Raw genomic sequence first — 20,000 nt, 5'->3', positions numbered from 1 at the left:
TTTCTAGTCATATATATAGGTTATTTACCAACGAGGAGCTTAGGAGGCGAATAGTATTTGGGTTCTTTTACATTGAAGGGTTGTGACACGGGGCTCTACGGTTTATCGTCCTTGTTGGAGAAGACTAGAGAGTCTAACCATTCGGAGATGTCATTACAAAGTCAACACTTTTAAGACCCAGAGTGCACTTATGCCCACTCTCCCGGATACGGAACGAATCTCCCGGTCTCCCAAACGGGTCATCAAATCTCCCGGATAAAAACGACTTTGAGCTTTCTATTGAAATGGCATTCCCAAGTTAAAAGAATTTTGATTTCTTTTCAAACTCGTTTCATCGTTTCTTATGCATTTCTTCATCTCTGAGTACTGAGCTAATCACACGTTGACGAAATGGTTTCTTTATTAACGTTTGTTATCACGGCCATGTGACCGATTGCTTGATTGGATCTCCGTTTGACCAATAAAAATGCTCGACATAAGTTCCCTGATTTCCCGCAAATTTCCCGTTCAAGGCTCTGTGGCGGTAGATTTCTCTTGCTCTCGTCTAAATTCCCTAACACCACCTAACCCATGTGAAACAACAATAGAATACATGACACAGTTTTTGCTATCGTGTGCTAACTGGAGGCCGCACGGCCCCAAGATAACGACGAGAGCATATTTTTCCGCTAATTATTCAAAACGCGGAAAAAATTTATTGGCTGGGCTATAGTGGGTGGCTGCGTTTCTTTTCCTGTGGAAGGGCGAGGGAGGAGTGGGCGGGTTGATCGTGAGAGGGGGAAAGGGGGATGTGGGGCCCAGATGAAAAACAAAATCTCCAGATTCTATTCGGCAGGTATTCTATTCTAATCTACAGGGGCTTTTGCCCCGTTCTCATCGAGCCAACGATGCGAAGTACTGGGGCCAAATGGTGAGTCAGCACCAATAACGCATGATTTGGTGTGTTAAGCGCGCCCGCGGTGTAGTCTAAAACGAGAAGAACGAAACGTTGAACAAGGAGAATGGTAAGGCTGAATTTTCTGTGCTTTTGGCCCGAATCTTTATATTTTTGGTGCTTCTCGTTACAGTGTGTTATGAATTACTTAAAGGAAGTGAAAATCATTTCCAGTTTTGCCAGCAAACTGTGATATTTTTGCACAACCGCACATGATGTACGGATATGTCAACATTTTGGTGCTTCTCGTTACAGTGTGTTATGAATTACTGAAAGCAAGTGAAAATCATTTCCAGTTTTGCCAGGAAACTGTGATATTTTTGCACGACCGCACATGATGTACGGATATGTCAACATTTTGCCTTATAAAATTATTAATAATTTATCCTTACTATACATGAGTACTAAGGAAATTTCAATTCAATCTCCAGATAGGGTGTCTGCAGGGCGGCTTAAGTGGATGCCTTCGATCTTGGCATTCATATTGAGGGGTTACATTCCCATTTGTGTATAGGTTTGGTTACAAAGGGATGGTGGAGATCTAGTAGCTCTTGAACCATCCCTTGGGTACATGTACACCTTTATGAACAAACTGTTTGCTTTAGTGCCTCTTGGGAGATGTGCTGAAAGACGCCCGTGACCAGTGGTTACAGTTGTATTTCAGTGCAAAGTGATCGCATGTTTTCTACAACAAATTGCTGCAATTTATTCCTGCTAGAATATAAATATTACTCCTTGAGGGGGTCACAACCCAGGGAAAGACTTTCAGATAGCGGACTAATGTGGCGCAAGAGAAAAGAACCACTGTTGTATGGATTAGAAATATCTGATTAGGCAGTTATAATTATTGGGCTTGTTCTTTTGTTGTATGGATATTAATTATTTCAGGTCCTGTATATAGAGCTATTTTCAATTGAGTGTCAAAAGTAATTAGTGAATTGCTTTTGGTTTTGCATTACTTCTCTCATTGATTGGTTCAAAGTTCTCCCGCCACTTTTCAACCAATCAGAAGTGAAACCCAAACCAATCGTGTCTCATGCATGCACATTTTCCTGCCCCTTTGTGTCAGCTACGTGTAATCACCTCGAGTTTTGATTGGTTTACTGGATTGTCTCCGTCCTTTTTGATTGGCCAAAGTAATTATGGTTTTACGATACTCGATTGAAACTTGCTCTAAAAGATGATCCCAACCCAGAGACTAGAAAATTGTAATCAGTTCACCATAAAATTCCACTCAATGTAAACTGATCTAAGAAAATCAGGATAAAAAAAAAACTTTTGTAATTAGCTTGCAAATGCTAAGTGTTGAAATGTTTGACATAGGGTCAGAATCAGTCTGGAAGTGGAGGGCCTGGAGGTGACAAGAAAGGAGACAAGGTATTTAAAATGTTGAATTTCTTGTTTTGTATTGCTTTGTATAGTTACATTATTTAGCTTTTAATGTCACATTCTTAGGATAAGAAGAAGAAGTACGAGCCTCCAATCCCTACAAGAGTAGGAAAAAAACAGAAGAAATCTAAAGGCCCAGATGCTGCTAATAAACTGCCTCAAGGTACTGAATAAAAATTAAGAGCAGAGATTTGACTTGTGAGAGGATGGTATCATCCCAGTTGTTAAGGAAAAGTGGCCATCAAAAGGTTGTGTTTTGAGTGTTAGCACTTTGTAAGAGGTGCTATCATTTTATTTTCATTGTTTTTGTTGTAGCTAATGTATGAGGAAGTGTGTTATTTATTACAACAGTTGTAGCTATATGGCAAGAGCAATGCCACAAATTCATACTTTGTTTGATGAAGAATTATTTATTGTGCTGTATGTGCAGTGACTTTCAACCATTTTTTCGGTAACATCAATGGGGAAAGAAAAGGAAATTAATGTTATGTTTTGAAGGCAACATAAGCAATGGTGACTCCTTTGACCTCTGTTATACCCATAAAAGCAGTCGTACAAGTCCATGAATAAGATAGTTTGCCCATAAAATCATTGTTACAACATCTGAACGAGATGTTAAAAAACAATTGCCAGTGAAAAACTTATGGTAGTCTCTGTGAATCTTGATTGTAAAGTGATGTTTTAGTTGCAGTTGTTGTTAATCTTCTTTTGTCTAAATCCTGTTCATGGAAGTAATTTACTATGTGTATGTTACATATTGTGGGAGGCGCTGTGGCCTCATGGTTAGTGTGCTCGACTTCGGAGCAAATGGTCCGGGTTCGGGACCTGGCCGGGGACATTGTGTTGTGTTCTTGGGCAAGGCACTTTACTCCCTCGGTACCTCTCTCCACCCAGGTATGTAAATGGGTACCAGCGAAATGCTGGGGGTAACCCTGCGATGGACTAGCATCCCATCCGGGGGGAGTAGAAATACTCTTAGTCGCTTCATGCTACAGAAACCGGGGATAAGCTCGGGCTTGATGGGCCACTAGGGCCTGTAAGCTGACTTTACCTTTATGTCACATGTTCCTCGCTGCAATGTCCCATTAATTTTTTTCTTCTTGTTTCTTTGATCAGTGACACCGCACAGAAATTGTAGGCTTAAAATGTTGAAACTGGAAAGGATAAAAGACTTTCTTCTGCTTGAGGAAGAGTTTATACAAAATCAAGAAAGGCTTAAACCACAGGAAGAAAAAAATGAGGCAAGAATTTTAAATTAAATGATCTTCTAAGTGAGTGAATTTATTAAGCAGTAACCAAGGCTGCTGCCTAACGGTCGCCCGGTCGCCTGGGGCGCCTTATTTGCGAGTGCGGGCGACCAAATTTCTGAACAAGTAGCCCGAACGGACGCCTAACTTATCACAAGGTGATTCATCCTCACTTTCGTGTAAATTTCATCCCAGCTGGAGATTAAACAATGAAAAAACAAGATATGGGTTAATAAACTAATTCTGAGCTCGGCCTACTAACTTTTAAGGTTGGGAGCCCAAAGGGTCCCCTGGACCATTTTTTTAGGCAGCAGCCTTGAATAACAATTTATTATTCATTTTCTCTATTTTTCATCCAAATTTTACCTCTGCCATGTAGCGCTTGTTTTAATTACCGTTTTCTCTTTCTGTTTTTTCCTTTGCCATAATTTTTTTTCCGAGACTTGGTAGTCCCTTATTCCAGGCGTTGCTAAGCTAGAGAGCCTTTGACGTCACTTTTCCCTGGATCCAACCTTCTGAGGTCCAATCAGTCAGTTTTGAACTTGAGTAATGGTGGACTGTGAAATCCAAAAGTTGCACTCAAAGCAAACAGCCTTTGGATAAAAATCAAAGCTTAAAATTTTGCTAGTCAGGTGTTAAGCGAACAAACTTTAAAAATCTGAAGGAAAAAAAGGAAGCGAATTTTTTGATCACAGGTTCACTTAAAAAGATCCATCAATTTAGGTTTATATGTGAGGTTTTTCTTTATTTACTCATTAGAAACATGATGGTTTCTGAGATAAAAACAATTTTAAAACGTCCACACTGATTTTCCTGCAGTACCTTTTAGCCTTTTAAGAATTGGAAATGTTTCAGTTCCGGTAGGGTACAAAATTGCACCTAGTCTAGCAAGAAGACTGGAGATAGCAGAACTGTGATGTCAATACCAATGAGAATGAAGTTCTTCCAGGGCCTGAATTTTCCTTTTTCTAGATTGAGAAGTTACTGAAACTGCTTCTGAGATGTGTTGGACAATGTGTGTGGTTGCAATAATGCATAAGACAAAAGAACAAAATCTCTATCCCTAAAGTTTCCGGTATTAATGTAACTAGCCTGCTATTCCCAGTCTCCTTTTTACCCAACCAGAAGTGAAAATTCCGATGTTTGAAAGGTTGAAAGGCATAGAATAAAAATGGTATGGACTTTTTCTTGGTTGTTTTTATCTTACAAAACCACAATGTTTTGATTGAGTAAATAAAGAAAAGTCTGTCATATAAACTGTTTGAAACTGGGCAATTATGCTTGACCTGGTTTGTCTTAAAGATGAGCCCTTTCCCTCATGAGAATGACACATTTTCATGTTTCACTTGTCAATGGGGGCTGGTTCAGTTTAAAAGGCTTATAAAATTTGCACCATTTAGTGTGCAACAAGGTTTAATATTAAATGGCTCTCTTTTAGGAAGAGAGGTCGAAGGTTGATGACCTGAGAGGCACTCCAATGTCGGTGGGAACGTTAGAGGAGATCATAGATGACAACCATGCAATTGTCTCAACATCTGTTGGTTCAGAACATTATGTTAGCATTTTGTCATTTGTTGACAAAGACATGCTTGAACCAGGCTGCACTGTGCTGCTAAATCACAAGGTTTGTTTACAGAGATGTAGCGTTGGAAATGTTCCTTTTATAGCAAGGATCTTAAAAGTACACCTATCATTGGGGAGTAATGTTGGCAAACTGGTGTGAGCATTCCCTTTTTCCAATGTTCCTGCTTTGTTTCCCAGATGCACAATAACTAGTGGACTGATTTTCCTGTGAAATTTCCTGTGTATTTAAAATTAATATATAATTATGTTGTAGGTCAAATCCGTTTTCAGGTTGTATCCGTTTTTACCTAGGTTAAATTGGTGATCCTCATTTTACCTATAGGTTGAATATTAAAGCAGCTATCAATCCTCCAAAAAGGACTGAAAACACCTCCACCTTCCCTCAAGCACTGTCTTACCAATCTCAACACATCATCTCAATGATTTATATTATCTTATCGGTTTCTGTATTCATTGTGCAGTTATCGACATTACAACATAGTAAGAGATCAAAGAACTGTACTGTACACACTGTATGTGCACTCACCGGTACTCGAACTCGGATCCTCCAGATCTGTGGTCCTGCATCTTCACCAATACACCACAATGACGAACATGCTTAACCCATCACAGTGCTTTAATTTTATTATGTACTTTTGTGTAATAAGTCAATTGATATTCACGTATCATAACCAAAACTAATCCTAACCTGACCCTAATTTTCTCCAGGCTTAATTTAGACCCAAAAAATGTTTCTTCAATTCATCTGAGTGCGTATTCAGAACCAAGGTAAAATGAGGATCATCAGTTTAGCCTGGGTAAAAACGGATTCAACCTGAAAACGGATTTTACCGGCAACATATATACTTAGAAGTTAGAATATGTCTGTACACAAGAATACACGTGCTTTGGAGTGATGCTGCAGGGTCTTGGCTTTGATTCAGGTGCATGCTGTTGTTGGTGTACTCTCTGATGATGCTGATCCTATGGTAACTGTCATGAAACTTGAAAAAGCACCACAGGAATCCTATGCTGACATTGGTGGACTGGATCAACAAATACAAGAAATTAAGGTACTTGTTCATTATCATTTTGACCGCACTATAGTTTGGCTTGTTTTGTGTTTGTTCAATTTCTTTTTCTCCAGGAGAACATTTTTGTGGAGAAAGTTGCTGAGAATCTTAAAATTGATAAGTTGTTCATAAATAAGTTAATTATGAACATGAACATGTGCAAGTAAGGCTCTTTTGTTTGCAACAAAATTATCTACATGTATATTCTAAACGATAACATATAATGATGAAAGATCATTGCAGTTAATTGAACAACTTAAGCAGTGCCACTTTGCACTGGAGCAACTTTCATATGACCTTGAAAAATAAATGTAAACAACGTAAACAAGAATTGGAAAACTTTGGCTTATCGAACAAAAACAAACGAGTGAGAATTTTCATTGGCTTAGTGAATGCAGATCAAAGCAAACAACGTCATCTCTCCATGGTGCTTTCTGGAGAGTTTCCCTTTGACGTCGTTTGAAATGCAGTAATGTGATTAATAGGTAGTCAAACTGTTTACTGCCCATATTAGGAGATTCTTTGGCGAGAATAAGGAGAACCTTTGTTTTAATCTTGCCAAACATTGGTCTGTGAAACAAATTGCGCACACTTTTTCAAGGTCATACGAAAGTCGCCCTATTTCTAAAAAGCAGCAGCTGTATCAAAGGTGTTTGCAAGTACAGCTGTACCACGTTGACACATACAGTATTGGTACAGTAAGGCAAAGACAGTGATAGTTATGGCAGAGCTCCACACACCAACAGCGTGCACACGGAGCACCATTGGTAAGAAAATATGGTATCCATATGACAATCATAGCTAGCGGTATACCGTAAATTGCTCGTGGGCATGTACGCTTGACAAAGTTGCCTAATAAAATTATAATTTATTAATATCCTAATAATTATATGCCCAACATGGCAGCCGTTTACAGCCTCCATCTTTGATATTAGACATCCTTGGTGTGGAACATCCTGGAGCTCTGCTTTTGAGCTTTGCTAAATCTATATAATATATTATTCAATATAGAAATGGTGAATCTATTTTCATTTTGCTAGGAATCTGTGGAGCTTCCTCTAACTCACCCAGAGCTCTATGAAGAAATGGGAATAAAACCACCCAAAGGAGTGATATTATATGGTCCTCCTGGAACAGGTACAGTGATAAATAAATTACTGGTAATCCCACTACTTAGTTTACATTGTGTTAATGTGACAGTGATGCTCACTTGTCACTTGTTTTAGCTTGAGGTTCTTTTGATATAAGAAGTTCAACCCTTCACAGCCCACAGTTGCGTGATTTGCTCTGATGTACAAAATCCACCCTCAAAAATGTCAGCTTCCCATTCACTCTATGGTGATAAATTTCCTTCTAAAAATTCATTTAGTCATTTATTCATTTTTTATTTGCACTTTACTCAGACACTGGTGCATCACAATATCTTTAGAAATTAATCTTGATTGCTTAGTAAAGGCTCAGATCTTGCATTTTGCTTTAAATTCCCTGTCCGTCAGGGTTATGTCAAGATGAAGCGATGATGAGGACTTTAATGCGGTAGTCTGCGTCCTTTTTGCATTTGCCGATCCCTACAGTACAGGCATTTACGGCTTAGTTTCTATTTACTTTCAAACATTATCACCATCCGTGGGGTGATAACTAATTTTTAAAGAAACTGTGGTGCTGCGTCGGTGGGAGAGTAAAACAAGGAAATTTGGTTTCATCAAATGAGTTGATAAAGGTCGAATTACCATGATGAAAGATTTGGAAAGCCCTTCGTCAGAGCATCGTTATTTTGTCATTCGCTCTGACAAAAGGCTCTCCAAATCTTTCATGGCATTTGATAAAACCACATTTCAGAACTCAATGTTGTACCCAGTTCAACCCTGTAGGAATAAAACGTTTTGTTCCAGGTATTTCCATATGATTTTAATGTGAATGCTACATTATAATGCAAATAGTAAGACACAAAGAATCTTAAACCTGGGAGATTTGAATTGGGTACAAAATTGAGTTAGCCGTTTTGTTCTATTGATTGAATAATCTATTATTCCAATAATAGATTATTCAGTCAACCTCTGTGAATTTGTGGGCTTCTCCCTCTAGCGACACACGAGTAGAATATATTACATTTCCCTTGCTCCAGGCTAAAAGTGCTTTCTTTGCACACCCTAAGCCGCAGTGCAAACATTGAATACTGAGTTCTCTCTTAATCTTGGTGTAAATTTTTGTGATTGAATTTTAGGAAAGACGTTATTGGCCAAGGCTGTGGCCAATCAAACAGCTGCCACATTTCTTCGAGTTGTTGGATCGGAGTTAATACAAAAATATCTGGTAAGATACCCAGGCCAAAGTTAATTTACCGTATATCTGCGTAGAAAGATCTAGTGCCCTTGACAAGAACACCTGGGATCAAACCAAACAAAAGCTTAAAGCCACAGTCATGGTCCAGTGGGGTTAGGTTCATTTTATTTTCATTTGGCTGATCCGAGTTGAATCCCTGTCTGACCGCCATGTAGATCTGTCTGTGCTGGGCTCATCATCAACTCCATCGCCTTTTCTAAATAGCTAACTGATTGGCTCTTTCCAATTTGCAACTTTATTGTGCTATGCTTTTGTTTTTATGATCATCATCATCATCATCATCATTATCAGCTTCCAGAAGCCCATAACTAGGAGCCGTAATGGCATTTTCACAGATCAAGCTGTTTTTAGGGCCTTTTTACATGGAGGTGGTTTCGCGGGAAAATCATTCGAAAAATAACTTGACCTGTTAATACGCCTTTCCACAAATAGGCTCCTGGGCTCCTTCATCTTCCTACATGTATTACCAGTAGTATCATGCTTCTGTTTTAGAGGGGATTATTTCATGCTATTTTTATCCTTGAGTCAGTAACCAGAAAACGAGTTTGCATAAATGGAGATCAAACAGTAATGACACATGGTGTTTACTAAGAACCATATTATGGTTAAGGTATTTTTGTTGTGTATTACTATATTACCTTAGGACGGAGAGGATAAAATATGCATTGGCCACTTTTTTTTAGTTTGCCTTTCTTTTGGTTGGATTTTCCTATAGAAATTCATTTGTTTCAGGTTAATAGGAATATTATGTGTGTGTATGTAATTATAGTAATAAAAGATTATTATTCAAATAATATACATAACAAAATTACTTGATTCTGATTGGCTGAGAGCAATGCAGTTTTTTGTAAACGCAGTGCAAAAAAGTTTATTCAGTGCAAAAGTAGTTAATTCAAGTGCAGTTTACTCACAGAATTCACGGTTTTGATTGGCTAATAAACAATAGGGTTTGGTAAGAACCAATCAAATCTTTTGTTTTGGTGGCATGACACATGAGCATGAACTTGTACATTTGTAGCGTGTGTCACTTCCGAACTGGAAGTTGCGCTGTAATTTTATTATGTATTATTATTGTTATTATTATTAAGTAATCATGCGACTTTTCTCGTTCAATTTGGAGATAATTTGCACTCGTGTGTTTTTCAAAAAGCTCAAATATCATGAGCCCAACGCGCTCATGCAATTTTGATACTTTTTGAAGAAGCCACTTGTGCAAATTATTTCCAAATTGATTTTCTATACAAATTTGTGTTGAAGAAGTAGTGAATTTTTGTACTGGACCCTTTCAGGGAGATGGCCCCAAATTAGTCAGAGAAATGTTTCGAGTGGCCGAGGAGCACGCACCCTCAATTGTGTTCATTGATGAGATTGATGCTGTTGGAACAAAAAGGTAACGCGTTAAGTTGCGCTTCGTGTACATCTGTTTTTCAGGTGAAAAAAATCCCCAGAGCTCGACAAGTCTCCAAAAGAGCCCCGACAAAATTCCACAAGAACATCGCAGGGGTCATGGGTTCGAATCTCGTTCAAGCCACCTGAAATTTTTAGGTGTCTAATTATAGTTGTGGCCTGCAGCTCTCGCTGAGGGAAATTAATATTCTGTCTGCGAAAACAATTCTGTCAAGTTGACATTAGTGACCTTGAGATTAGACTGCAAAACAGTCGGTTTTCTAATTCTCGCGCGCCTTGCGCGACACGCCCATAGGGCATGTGAGGCTCGTCTCTCCCCAGTCTCACTCTTCGTTTTCACCCTCGCTCCAGACCTTTCGCTTAAAGAGATGCATTCGTCCAACACAAAATACGGCTGTTCAGAGTGGAGTACGAGGACGACTACGAGTTCTCAGTTCTGAGCACGCGCATTTCGAAAAATTTCGTTCTTTCGGCGTAATGCACTTCCTCAATACAAAACATTTGTACTAGTGGTCGTCTGAAGGTCACTATTTGCTCGCTCCTAATAGCCCACTTTCGATATATAAAATTCAGTCCCAAACAAAAGGCATCATCTCGAGGCTCTGGGGACTAAATAATTATAAGGATTTGTATGAGTTTATTCCCCAGAGCATTGAGATGATGCCTTTTGTTTGGGACTGAATTTTAATCTATCGAAAGTGGGCTGTTACCTAAAGACCCACCTTCAAGCGACAGGCTTTTCGACCGTTTGTTTTTGTTATGGAAATTCACGTTGCTTATCTTAGCGATGTGATTGGATGAATTTCACCTTTGAACCTTGTAGGGGATGCTATATCCTTTTGTTCCAACACCTGTATATATTCTATATGTACAAATCTTGAAATACATAAATAAATGAAATTTTCATATATGAAAATTGTTCCACGGCACGCAATGCCTGTCGGTTGAAGGTGGGCTTTTAAATTGTCTTGGTAGGTGCGAGGATATAGCCTGCACCTCAAATGGAAGTTTTCTCGCAGTTTCTAGGTCTCTTCAACCCTTTCTGTAAATGTTCCTATATTTGTCATTCTTCTCGTTTCACTTCAGAGTGATTAGAGAACAAATAAGATTTTATGTCGCGTAGCATTTTGATCGTGCGATAAAATAGAATTGATGAATGAAATAAATGTATATTTAAGCTGATGACAAATAGTCACTGGCACTTTCAAATTAACTGAAACGACAAATACCAACCCATCCGCATTAGCTCTCCTCAAAGTGAAAAAATACAGGTGAAAAATTAACTAATGAGTGCACGTCTCGAAATCAGCCAATCAAAAGTTATTCGTCGCTTCTTTAAAAGTCTGCAAATGTTTTGTTTCAAAAGCCTTAAAAAGATGACATAAGTAAATGACAGGTCCAAGGTAAGCATGTGATAAGTGAGATCAACTGAATGGTCTAGACTTAAATTATTTGAACAATTGCAGGTACGAGTCCAATTCTGGTGGTGAACGAGAAATCCAGCGCACCATGTTGGAGCTCTTAAACCAGTTGGATGGCTTTGACTCCAAGGGAGATGTTAAGGTAATACTTGTAATAAGAATATTGAAAGTTCATGTCTCCCTCCTCTTCAAAGCGAGTCAAAGTGCGAAGTTTTTCTTATGAAAATTAGTCTTTATTCATATTTAATGGCGAACTGATTAACATCACAAAAACTTCGCACATGATTTCAGGAAATGGCAGACAGACATGATCTCGGAAATGGCCTATTAAAAGACGATGTGTGCAAGGCCGGGAAGCTTCGTTTGTGGCTGAATAAAGCCTGCGGAGTTTCAGCGCGCCTTAGCGTCAGCTACGGTTGTATCTTTTGCTGCGGAGTGGCGAAAACGAGTATTTCACTCGTAGCTTCACCGGTCGTGGAAAGCTCTCGCGCCTTTGCCGTTTCCATGGTGCGCACGGGCGCATTACGTGTAAGTTAACCTTGCCAAGTTCTTGCAGGCCAGCTGGATGAAAAAACTGATCCAGCACTTTCTACAATCCAGTTCGGGGTTATGTAACAAAGTTGACCTAGCTTTAAAATGAACATGGCCTATATTCTTAATTTCCAAACGTTTTATTCATTTAGGTTATAATGGCAACTAACAGAATTGAGACTCTTGATCCAGCTCTCATCAGGCCAGGTAACGCGATCTCATATGAAACAATGAGGGTTTCCGTCGTCTTTATAATTTTTTTGTCTGGCTTTCTACAGAGTTGCAAGGTGAAGCGGATGGAACCAGCTTCACTACTTTTAAGAGACCTCCTCATTAGAAGGGTTGTGATTACAACACTGTATCACGTAACAGCAATGTTATGGTACCATATGCAACACCAATTATATTGCTTAACAAAATGTGCCCACTATTGTGACGTAATTGGTTACCATGGCAACATGAAAGCCCTCCCAAACACCCTATATTTTATCTCAAAAATGAACTCGGTGACCCTCATTTTTTTTTTGGAGAAAAGTAATTAGCAATCTAAGATAGAACTATGAGCAAAGTTTTTGAAAAATCATGGAAGCCAATTCAGAGCTACCTTAAATTTTCGAAAAATTTAAGGTAGCTCTGAATTGGCTTCTAATAATCAGAAGGCCTCTAATAATAAGGTCTCCTAAAAGTGGTGAAAACTGGTTCCAGCCACCTAAAGCCCACTAGGGACGAGATATTAGGGAGACCTTACACATAGGGACGGGATGGGAGGGAGAACTCCGATTGCCCTTGACGCTCGTTTTACATCTGGTAAATTTCTTTGACGCCTTCTGGTAGGCAACGACGTTAAATGCCGAGATTTAATGCTTTTTTAATCGTAGCTCTTACCCGTGTGGCACCACTTTGCAAAAGCTGAACGAAGTTTAATAAATTAAAAAATTTGACTTTTAAACTTTAAATGCGGATTTCCTTTACTTCAGCAAGCAGATCGTCAACGGGAATGCCAGGAAATGCACAGAAGCAATACCTTGAATCGCTCAGCACGAGCGGTTTTCATTCTAATTTATTTTTCGCTGTCACGTTATATAATACGTGGCGATGCTACACAAGCAAACATTAGATTCTAATAAAACATACATGTATCTCAGGTCGTATCGATCGCAAGATTGAATTTCCTCTTCCCGATGAAAAAACCAAGCGCCGGATTTTTACCATCCACACTGGACGAATGACACTCGCAGAAGACGTGAATCTAGAGGAGTACGTAATGGCAAAGGACGATTTGTCAGGGGCAGATATCAAGGTACAGTCTGAAACCATCAATAGCAAAATTATCTTTTCCTAGTCTTTGCGAAAAGTAATTGTGGATCGGTGTTGGCGAAATGTTAGCGTGCATATTGATCGTTAACTTTCTGTCATACTTAGACAAATCATTACTCATTGGCCGGAATCTCACGCAAGACCACACCTTTATCGCCAAGGAAGGTGCAATTAGAGACATCTTTTTTCGGTCTCGTCAGGCGCGGCTGCGTTGAAAAGTTCTCTCTCTAACTGCAGCGGAGTAATTAAGCTGACGGTCTCGCTAGTCGATTCTCTCCGCGCGTTGCGTGGGGAAACAGGGACTTCCGACGCTTTTGCGCTAAGCCCACCCCCTCGCGTTCTTTATTCTTCGCGTTCGACAGTTTTGCCTACTTTTCAGTTATACTGATGTGAGAACGGTATTTCGACTTAACAGGCAATCTGTACAGAGGCGGGCTTGATGGCTTTGCGAGAGAGAAGAATGAAAGTGACCAATGAAGATTTCAAGAAGTCGAAGGAGAACGTTCTGTACAGGAAAAACGAAGGCACTCCCGAAGGATTGTACCTTTGAACGAAAATGCTTTTTTTGTTAACGAAATAAAAACATCTTGGTCTGTTACGTGACGTTTAACTCCTTCAACTACTAAAAAAAGGCATTCGATTGGAAGATTTTGCCAGTCCCGCCCCAATGGACAGTCCCTCCTTCAACGTAAATGGTAAAAGCTGTATGCGAAGCTCGTCCAGATCTCATTCGTAGCCCAAAAGCTCAAAGAGTTTGAAAGGTATATAGAATTGTTCTGCCTTCGTTGCGAATTTGGGGTGTAAACTCAAAAAGAGAGTCGGCCGGCATACTTCAGCTAGCAAATACGAAACAACTAAAATGAAATGTTCGTGAATCACTTTTATTTAAAAAATATGTTGCTATTTCACTATAAAATAGATTTCCTTGTAGGAACAAAACACCCATAAGTCAGTGTGACAATTCCTTTCTCGGGTTTGTCGTTGTCTTGTACTCATCCATGCTGAGTAATGACCTATTTTAAGATTCTACATTAAAACGTTCTTGTGCTTTACACCAGTAAAATCAATCCTGTCCGCAAGTCGTACAAGAGGACTTCAAGAAACACTGTCAGATATAGCTATTTCCAGTGCATTATTAAGAGTGGATGACGATTGCTTTAATGATAGGCTCTCGCTTCATCGTCCATTTTCCCGCCCTTGGCGTCGGCCGCGTGCGGTCGTTTTACATCATGATTGGCTGAAGGCTTGTTTGATCGGGCAAAGTTCATTGGTTTTTATCACGCTTTATAGACCATAATTATCAATCAATCATCTGAAGACAAGTCGTGCGAGAAGAATCCAGAATCAGGCTTCTGTGAGCGAGGTGTTCATTTCGGCGTTTCCCTCTCGATAAATAAAGCTTGCCTAGAGGACACAGGAGCGAGCATGTCAGACGAACAATTGGGCAGCACCTCCGCTTTTTAAGACAAAAGGTACAGCTATGGGACAAAGGAGTTACAAGTTAATCACCAACAGGGCAAAGCTCGGTCGTTTTACAGCAAAGACATTTGTGGCGTCACAAATTGTTATTGCTATCCCAATCTGAACCTCGTCGGTTGTTAAAACAAAGGGTCCTTTTGTTCCAGTGGGTGACACATTTCGTAAGCAATAACTTTCCGCAAGCAGTTGATGTACGTCGAGTTTGTTGCTTCTCTTCTCTCATCCACGAAGTTTCCCCACCCCCAATTTGTCCGAGTAAAGAGTCGAGTTTATTTGAATTCTCGTTTCCTAAAGTAGTTCCTCAGAAAAGCTAGCAGACACTAGTTCAACATAATCGTTGTTAAGAAAATTAAAAACAGTACTCACTTTTTCCCCAGAAGCAGAATTATTTCGCTTTTTTTTAATTAACTGGAAAACAATAAAAATTGAGTTAGCACAGTTAATGGTTTAATACAAAGCCAGCTAAATTTTGCGTTATTCAAGAATAGACAGAGTTGCCTCGCATTCATGTGTAAATATTTGTCACTATAGGCCGCAATCTATCACTGGTTCCGAACCATGAACTCCGCGAATTATGGACTTTCTGCTCTTCTGCGCATGTTAGAAGTTTGAAGCAGATTTGGTCTTGAACGGTTACACAAAGGCGACCCTTCACAAGGACTGCGCTCAATTCGGGATCAGCCAGAGGCCGTTGCTTTAATTAAGTTCTGACCGAACGATACCTCAGTCGAACGCTTAAGAAACGTTTGGTCATATACTCACCACATATACTACTAACGCCACTGCTACAACAGCTAAAGTGCAAAGTACAGCTATGAACGCAACGCCCGTCTTGGATACGCCCTGTTCGTTCGAGCTCTCGTCTTGTTGTTTGCCAACAGTCTTCGAATCTTTGATGTACAATGGCGAAGCCAACATGACATCAGGATCAGCAATCATGGTCAATCCACTGAAACGGATAACTAACTGGAGCTTGCGAGCCTAAAAGAGGATACAGAAATCATAATCCGCTTTGATATTCTCAGCTGTCAACTGACGAACGTAATATCAAAAGGAAATTCAAATAATATTTCATACCTTAGCGGTGATGTCACCAGTGAATTCAGACAGGTCTCGTCCCTCAGTGGAAGGCAAAACCCTAAATGCAACCACAATGCTGCCTTCTCGAACCTTGACAAAAAAAAAGAAAAAACTGTTCTGAAATGTGTTAAATGCCTTGCGCAAATAATTCCAATCACTTTGCCTTTTCCACAGTTTTTGGAGCAGGCCGGGTAGGATCGCTACTCGAAGGCGAACGAGGGGGAAATAATTTGTATGTGAAAAGATTCCCCCCAATTAGCGTCCATTTCATGCTCGATCCAACCCAACTTCTAGAATACGAAACTGGTCTATTCCGAGCACTATTATTGGTGAGTCTTCACTTGCGTCATTTCCGCCGAGTGGGTGGACGAAAACACCAGCATTTGTACATTTCAACATTTTTCTCTGTGTCGCCAGAGATTGGTTGCATATCACCTATCGCGCTAAATGCGCCATTGGTGAATTGTCTGGGGGGAGGGGAGGGGAGGGGGTTCTTTCACATTTTAAAAATAACTGCATTGATGTAAAACTTCATCAATACCTGAAGGCCTTGGAGTTGACTATCCGTCAACTTGAACATGGTGATCAATTGACCCTGTAGAGACCTATGGTTTGAAGAATTGACAACCAAAATTAATTATTGATGAACATTATTTGTTGAGTTTCTCTACGCCTTCTTAAATAATGATTGGACTCTGAAATTCATTTTATAACCAACGGTTTCGCTGTTAGCCCTTGCCATGTCATGATCTTGGTCACAATCTGAAATAAACATTTTCTTTAGCGTTGAATATGGCGGCAAAAAACAAATCGCCTCATTTTGACCACTGTGATGACGAATATCGTTCTCGATAAGAGTGCAGACAACGCTGAACAACATTCGATTCGTTATGTCTTTTGAGAGTGAAAACTGTAACACTGAAATGACAGAGACCATCAATAACCATAAACCCGGTTAAATGTGAAGGGAAGAATCAACCAAGCAACGAGACGTTCATATAATTGTAAAATTGTCTGAGTCCCGATTGGGGAAATGGGAAAAAATGTTATCAACTGAGTCCATTTGGAAACTAAGGCCGGTAATTCCAAAAGGGTTTTGCCAGTGCTTTAACAAAACAGTGACCGCGTTCCAAGTTATGTTTATTGAAGCCGTTTCTAGAAAACAAAGGTTCTTTATTGTGTCCAAAAAAAGCTTAGGTGTCATCAACTCGTGTCAAATCGTAGTATGGTTTTAGAAGAGAGGGAAAATTTCCAATACCCGGAGAGCTCTCACCACTACGCCATTCCTGCTCCTCTACGAGAAAAGCAGTTATCTACTTAAAGCAACTCTTTCCTAAAAAAGTTCTCAATGTAAACTGATTGGAGTCATGGTGGTTTAGTGGTCATCAACCGTGCCTCCCACCTCTGTGACCCAGGTTCAACTCTGGCCTCGGGTCGTATGTGGGCTGAGTTTCAGTCGATCTCAATCTGACTCCGTAGGTTTATTTTCCGGGTACTCCGGTTTTCCTCCCTCCTCAAAATCGACTCCCGGCCTATTCCATCAGGCTGTGGTGCTGTGCTCCGAGGTCAAACATGGGTCGTGTTCAGGGGCCGAGCGCCTAGCCGGCAGCACAGCTCCTTCGGCCCGACCTCGCTGAGCTGCGCCCTTAGTAATTCAGTCTCCGACTGCGAGAAAGGGCGATTAGCAGATCAGATCAGATCAGATTGTTGTAAAACTCAGATTACGTAAAAAAATGATTAAACAACCGGCCCTTAAGCTTCGAGGACTTAAAAAGAGACTTCAAGAAAGTTTACTCACTGTTTAAATGACTGTAAAACATCTTTGACCAAACTAAAACTGTACTTGAATGTAATTCTCACGTGGATACTCCTATAAGGAAGAAGAACGCGGTACTCAGAATAAACACAGCTCAATTTGCACTAGCGACGCATTTATTAACCAAAGTAACGGCTTACGCAAACCCAGTTGCGTTCTAATCATTAACGAGTTTACGAAACGAAAATAGTATCTACAGTGTTGGACGAAAGACACGACCGACAAGTAAATTCGTCGGCGTCAGTATTTCTTGAGCTTATATATATGCGAGGCTATCCAAACGAAATCGTGACTTAACAAATACATTGACAAGCAAGTATACTTACATCAGCTTTGGGCCTGAAAAGAAAGGAAAACAGAATGATTCATATTTTAACTTTAAACGAGTTAATTGGATTACTTTTTCCAAACAGATTGGTGTGATACTTGACAAAAAGTCTAACACCTTTCGGCGGTAGTAACAGACAGTCACAACTAAAACTAAATAACTAGTTTCTGTTTGATGTGATGGGCCACTATCGCCGAAAGTTGCAGGCATAGCATTACGACGCAGGAGGACGCGGGTTCGAACCGTGAGCTGATCAACACAAAAGATATTAAAATAATTGAGTAGAATGGGCAGCTTTCCTTCTTTTATCTGCAAATGGTAAGAATTTCAAGTTTTCTCGGATAAGGACTTTAAACCGTAGGCCCCGTCAAACAACCATTCAATGTTCATAAAAATATTGTTAAGTCGTTAAAGAACCCAGACACTCTTCGTAAAGTGAAGCGAAGGATCTCTCGTTGTTGTGATCTCTCCGCAAATGTGGCCGGATTGGCGTATGGTGTATGAGGCCACCTTACGCGAAAGAGCCATAAATCAAAAACATTACACACAGGGGAGAAAAACACGGTAACTGTCACTTTTACATATGACTTCACGTTTCGTGTAATCATAGTTAGTGGAGGGTGTAATGTGTTTAATGCTTTTTGACCAAGTTAAAATGGCCGAACTAAAACAGCATTTACGAAGCCAAAGTCAAATAGGACTTTGCCAAGCGCAGGGGCATCTGGTTCAGGAACGAATGATGAATAACGAGAAAAGGAGAAAACCACACATTGGCATAACCCTTCACAGGATGAATCATGAAATATCAAGAAGCTCAAGCACGTCACGTTTTGAGACCACTGACGGAACCGGAAGTGAACATTTCGCATTCAAGGACATTGCTCCTTCCATATTTCTCAAACTAATAGAGTAACGATACTTAACAATATCAATGCGGTGGTGTCAAGACAAATTAAAAGGAAAACAGCTCACTTCCGGTTACCGTCATATGCTTTAAGTTCCCCAATCAAAACCTGAACTTACCTTCATTGACGTCACAGTTAGGTTGTCCTCTTACTCTAGTCCCAGGCCACTCGATACCATCCTCTGAAGAACACCAGCAGTATCCAGTTGAGCTCCAGCACTGCACACGCGCGTAAGTTCCATCGTCGTTACACTTTGGAATGAAAGCTCCAATGCGCATTGGGTGTGTTGCTTCATAGCCCTTCTGTTGACAATCCGTCAGACCTGCAATACAGTATTTTACAATGACTGCAAAATTCTGGCGCGCTCATTCGCTAATTTTTATTGTCAATAACCGGACAGACACATAAATTTATAATTTATGCGAAATTGACGCGATATTGGTGGCGTCAGCTTGAAGAAAATTGAAGTTTCTCGCATTTTTGTCTCGCTTTCTTCTAGTGTTTTGACTTAATTTCGACCCCTCTGCCTTTATTTTATTGTAAAAAACAAATTGATGTCAGTTTTTCATGCGTCTGTCCTGCTATTGACAATGAATTTCGTCATAACATTGTCAAAGTAGTCTGCGGATCCACTCGGCTATTGCCTCGTGGATCCACAGCTACTTTGATAATGTTATGACGTCACTGGTTGACAAAATCTTCGCTGGTCAGGAAACAGTGAAATCTGCCATCTTCTGGAATTGTACTTGTACAGGAAACTAGCCAATTGATAAATGTCACAAAATGAAAACATCGTTATAAAACCAGTTACTTACATTGCACTTCCTTTCCCTGACTGTCGTAAAACTTCGGTCTGCATGCATCCGTTCCACAGCCTCCCATGGGTGCAATGCACTTAGCTCCCGGATTCCTTGTGCACTTGGAATTTTTGCACACATCACTGCACAGCTGCCAGACCTCGCCATTGTCACACACAGGACCCAAACTCAATGCAACAGCTTTACCTAGCAAACAGGAGAGGGGTCCGTCAGAGAGCACAGATGGATGATTTTAAAGTCTTGAAAGTAAAACAATGACTGGAGCAAAAGACCATTCTAACGGTCTCTCGTGGTTTCAAAATGAGCTAAGTAAAAAAATTAAATTGATTTGGCTTAACTGCAGCGGCAG

The 20,000-nt window shown here is 40.0% G+C and overlaps 2 protein-coding genes across 2 annotated transcripts in view; one reads left to right on the top strand and one right to left on the bottom strand.

The window, feature by feature from the left end:
• The first annotated feature begins 908 nt into the window (after window positions 1–908).
• On the top strand, window positions 909–13,823 carry LOC137980446 (26S proteasome regulatory subunit 4). The gene is made up of 13 exons (XM_068827895.1): window positions 909–1,004; window positions 2,258–2,311; window positions 2,390–2,486; window positions 3,440–3,564; window positions 5,009–5,194; window positions 6,078–6,206; window positions 7,247–7,343; window positions 8,431–8,519; window positions 9,839–9,939; window positions 11,423–11,519; window positions 12,061–12,115; window positions 13,054–13,208; window positions 13,641–13,823. The coding sequence occupies exons 1-13, from the start codon at window positions 1,002–1,004 to the stop codon at window positions 13,773–13,775; spliced, it is 1,323 nt and encodes a 440-aa protein (XP_068683996.1). The 5' UTR covers window positions 909–1,001; the 3' UTR covers window positions 13,776–13,823.
• Window positions 13,824–13,888: 65 nt separating this feature from the next.
• Window positions 13,889–20,000, bottom strand: part of LOC137980449 (thyroglobulin-like) — a 62,751-nt gene continuing 56,639 nt past the window's right edge. Inside the window, exons 31-39 of the mRNA XM_068827896.1 lie at window positions 19,649–19,837; window positions 18,952–19,155; window positions 17,927–17,939; window positions 17,583–17,654; window positions 16,326–16,389; window positions 15,782–15,874; window positions 15,467–15,685; window positions 15,071–15,112; window positions 13,889–14,629 (exon numbers count right to left, since the gene is read on the bottom strand). Of these exons, the coding sequence (XP_068683997.1) occupies window positions 14,570–14,629; window positions 15,071–15,112; window positions 15,467–15,685; window positions 15,782–15,874; window positions 16,326–16,389; window positions 17,583–17,654; window positions 17,927–17,939; window positions 18,952–19,155; window positions 19,649–19,837 (956 nt within the window). The 3' untranslated portion in view covers window positions 13,889–14,569. The remainder of the gene's footprint in view (window positions 14,630–15,070; window positions 15,113–15,466; window positions 15,686–15,781; window positions 15,875–16,325; window positions 16,390–17,582; window positions 17,655–17,926; window positions 17,940–18,951; window positions 19,156–19,648; window positions 19,838–20,000) is intronic.

Source organism: Montipora foliosa, chromosome 12, assembly GCF_036669935.1.
Source record: "Montipora foliosa isolate CH-2021 chromosome 12, ASM3666993v2, whole genome shotgun sequence".
NCBI classification, from domain to species: domain Eukaryota; kingdom Metazoa; phylum Cnidaria; class Anthozoa; order Scleractinia; family Acroporidae; genus Montipora; species Montipora foliosa.
The sequence above is the reverse complement of the archived record's forward strand: the minus strand, read 5'-3'. Positions and strand labels throughout refer to the sequence as shown.

Coding starts and splice junctions, on each gene's coding strand:
- LOC137980446 (XM_068827895.1), top strand. Junction 6,207..7,246: donor AACAAATACAAGAAATTAAG/GTACTTGTTCAT, acceptor TCATTTTGCTAG/GAATCTGTGGAGCTTCCTCT. Junction 13,209..13,640: donor TGTCAGGGGCAGATATCAAG/GTACAGTCTGAA, acceptor TCGACTTAACAG/GCAATCTGTACAGAGGCGGG.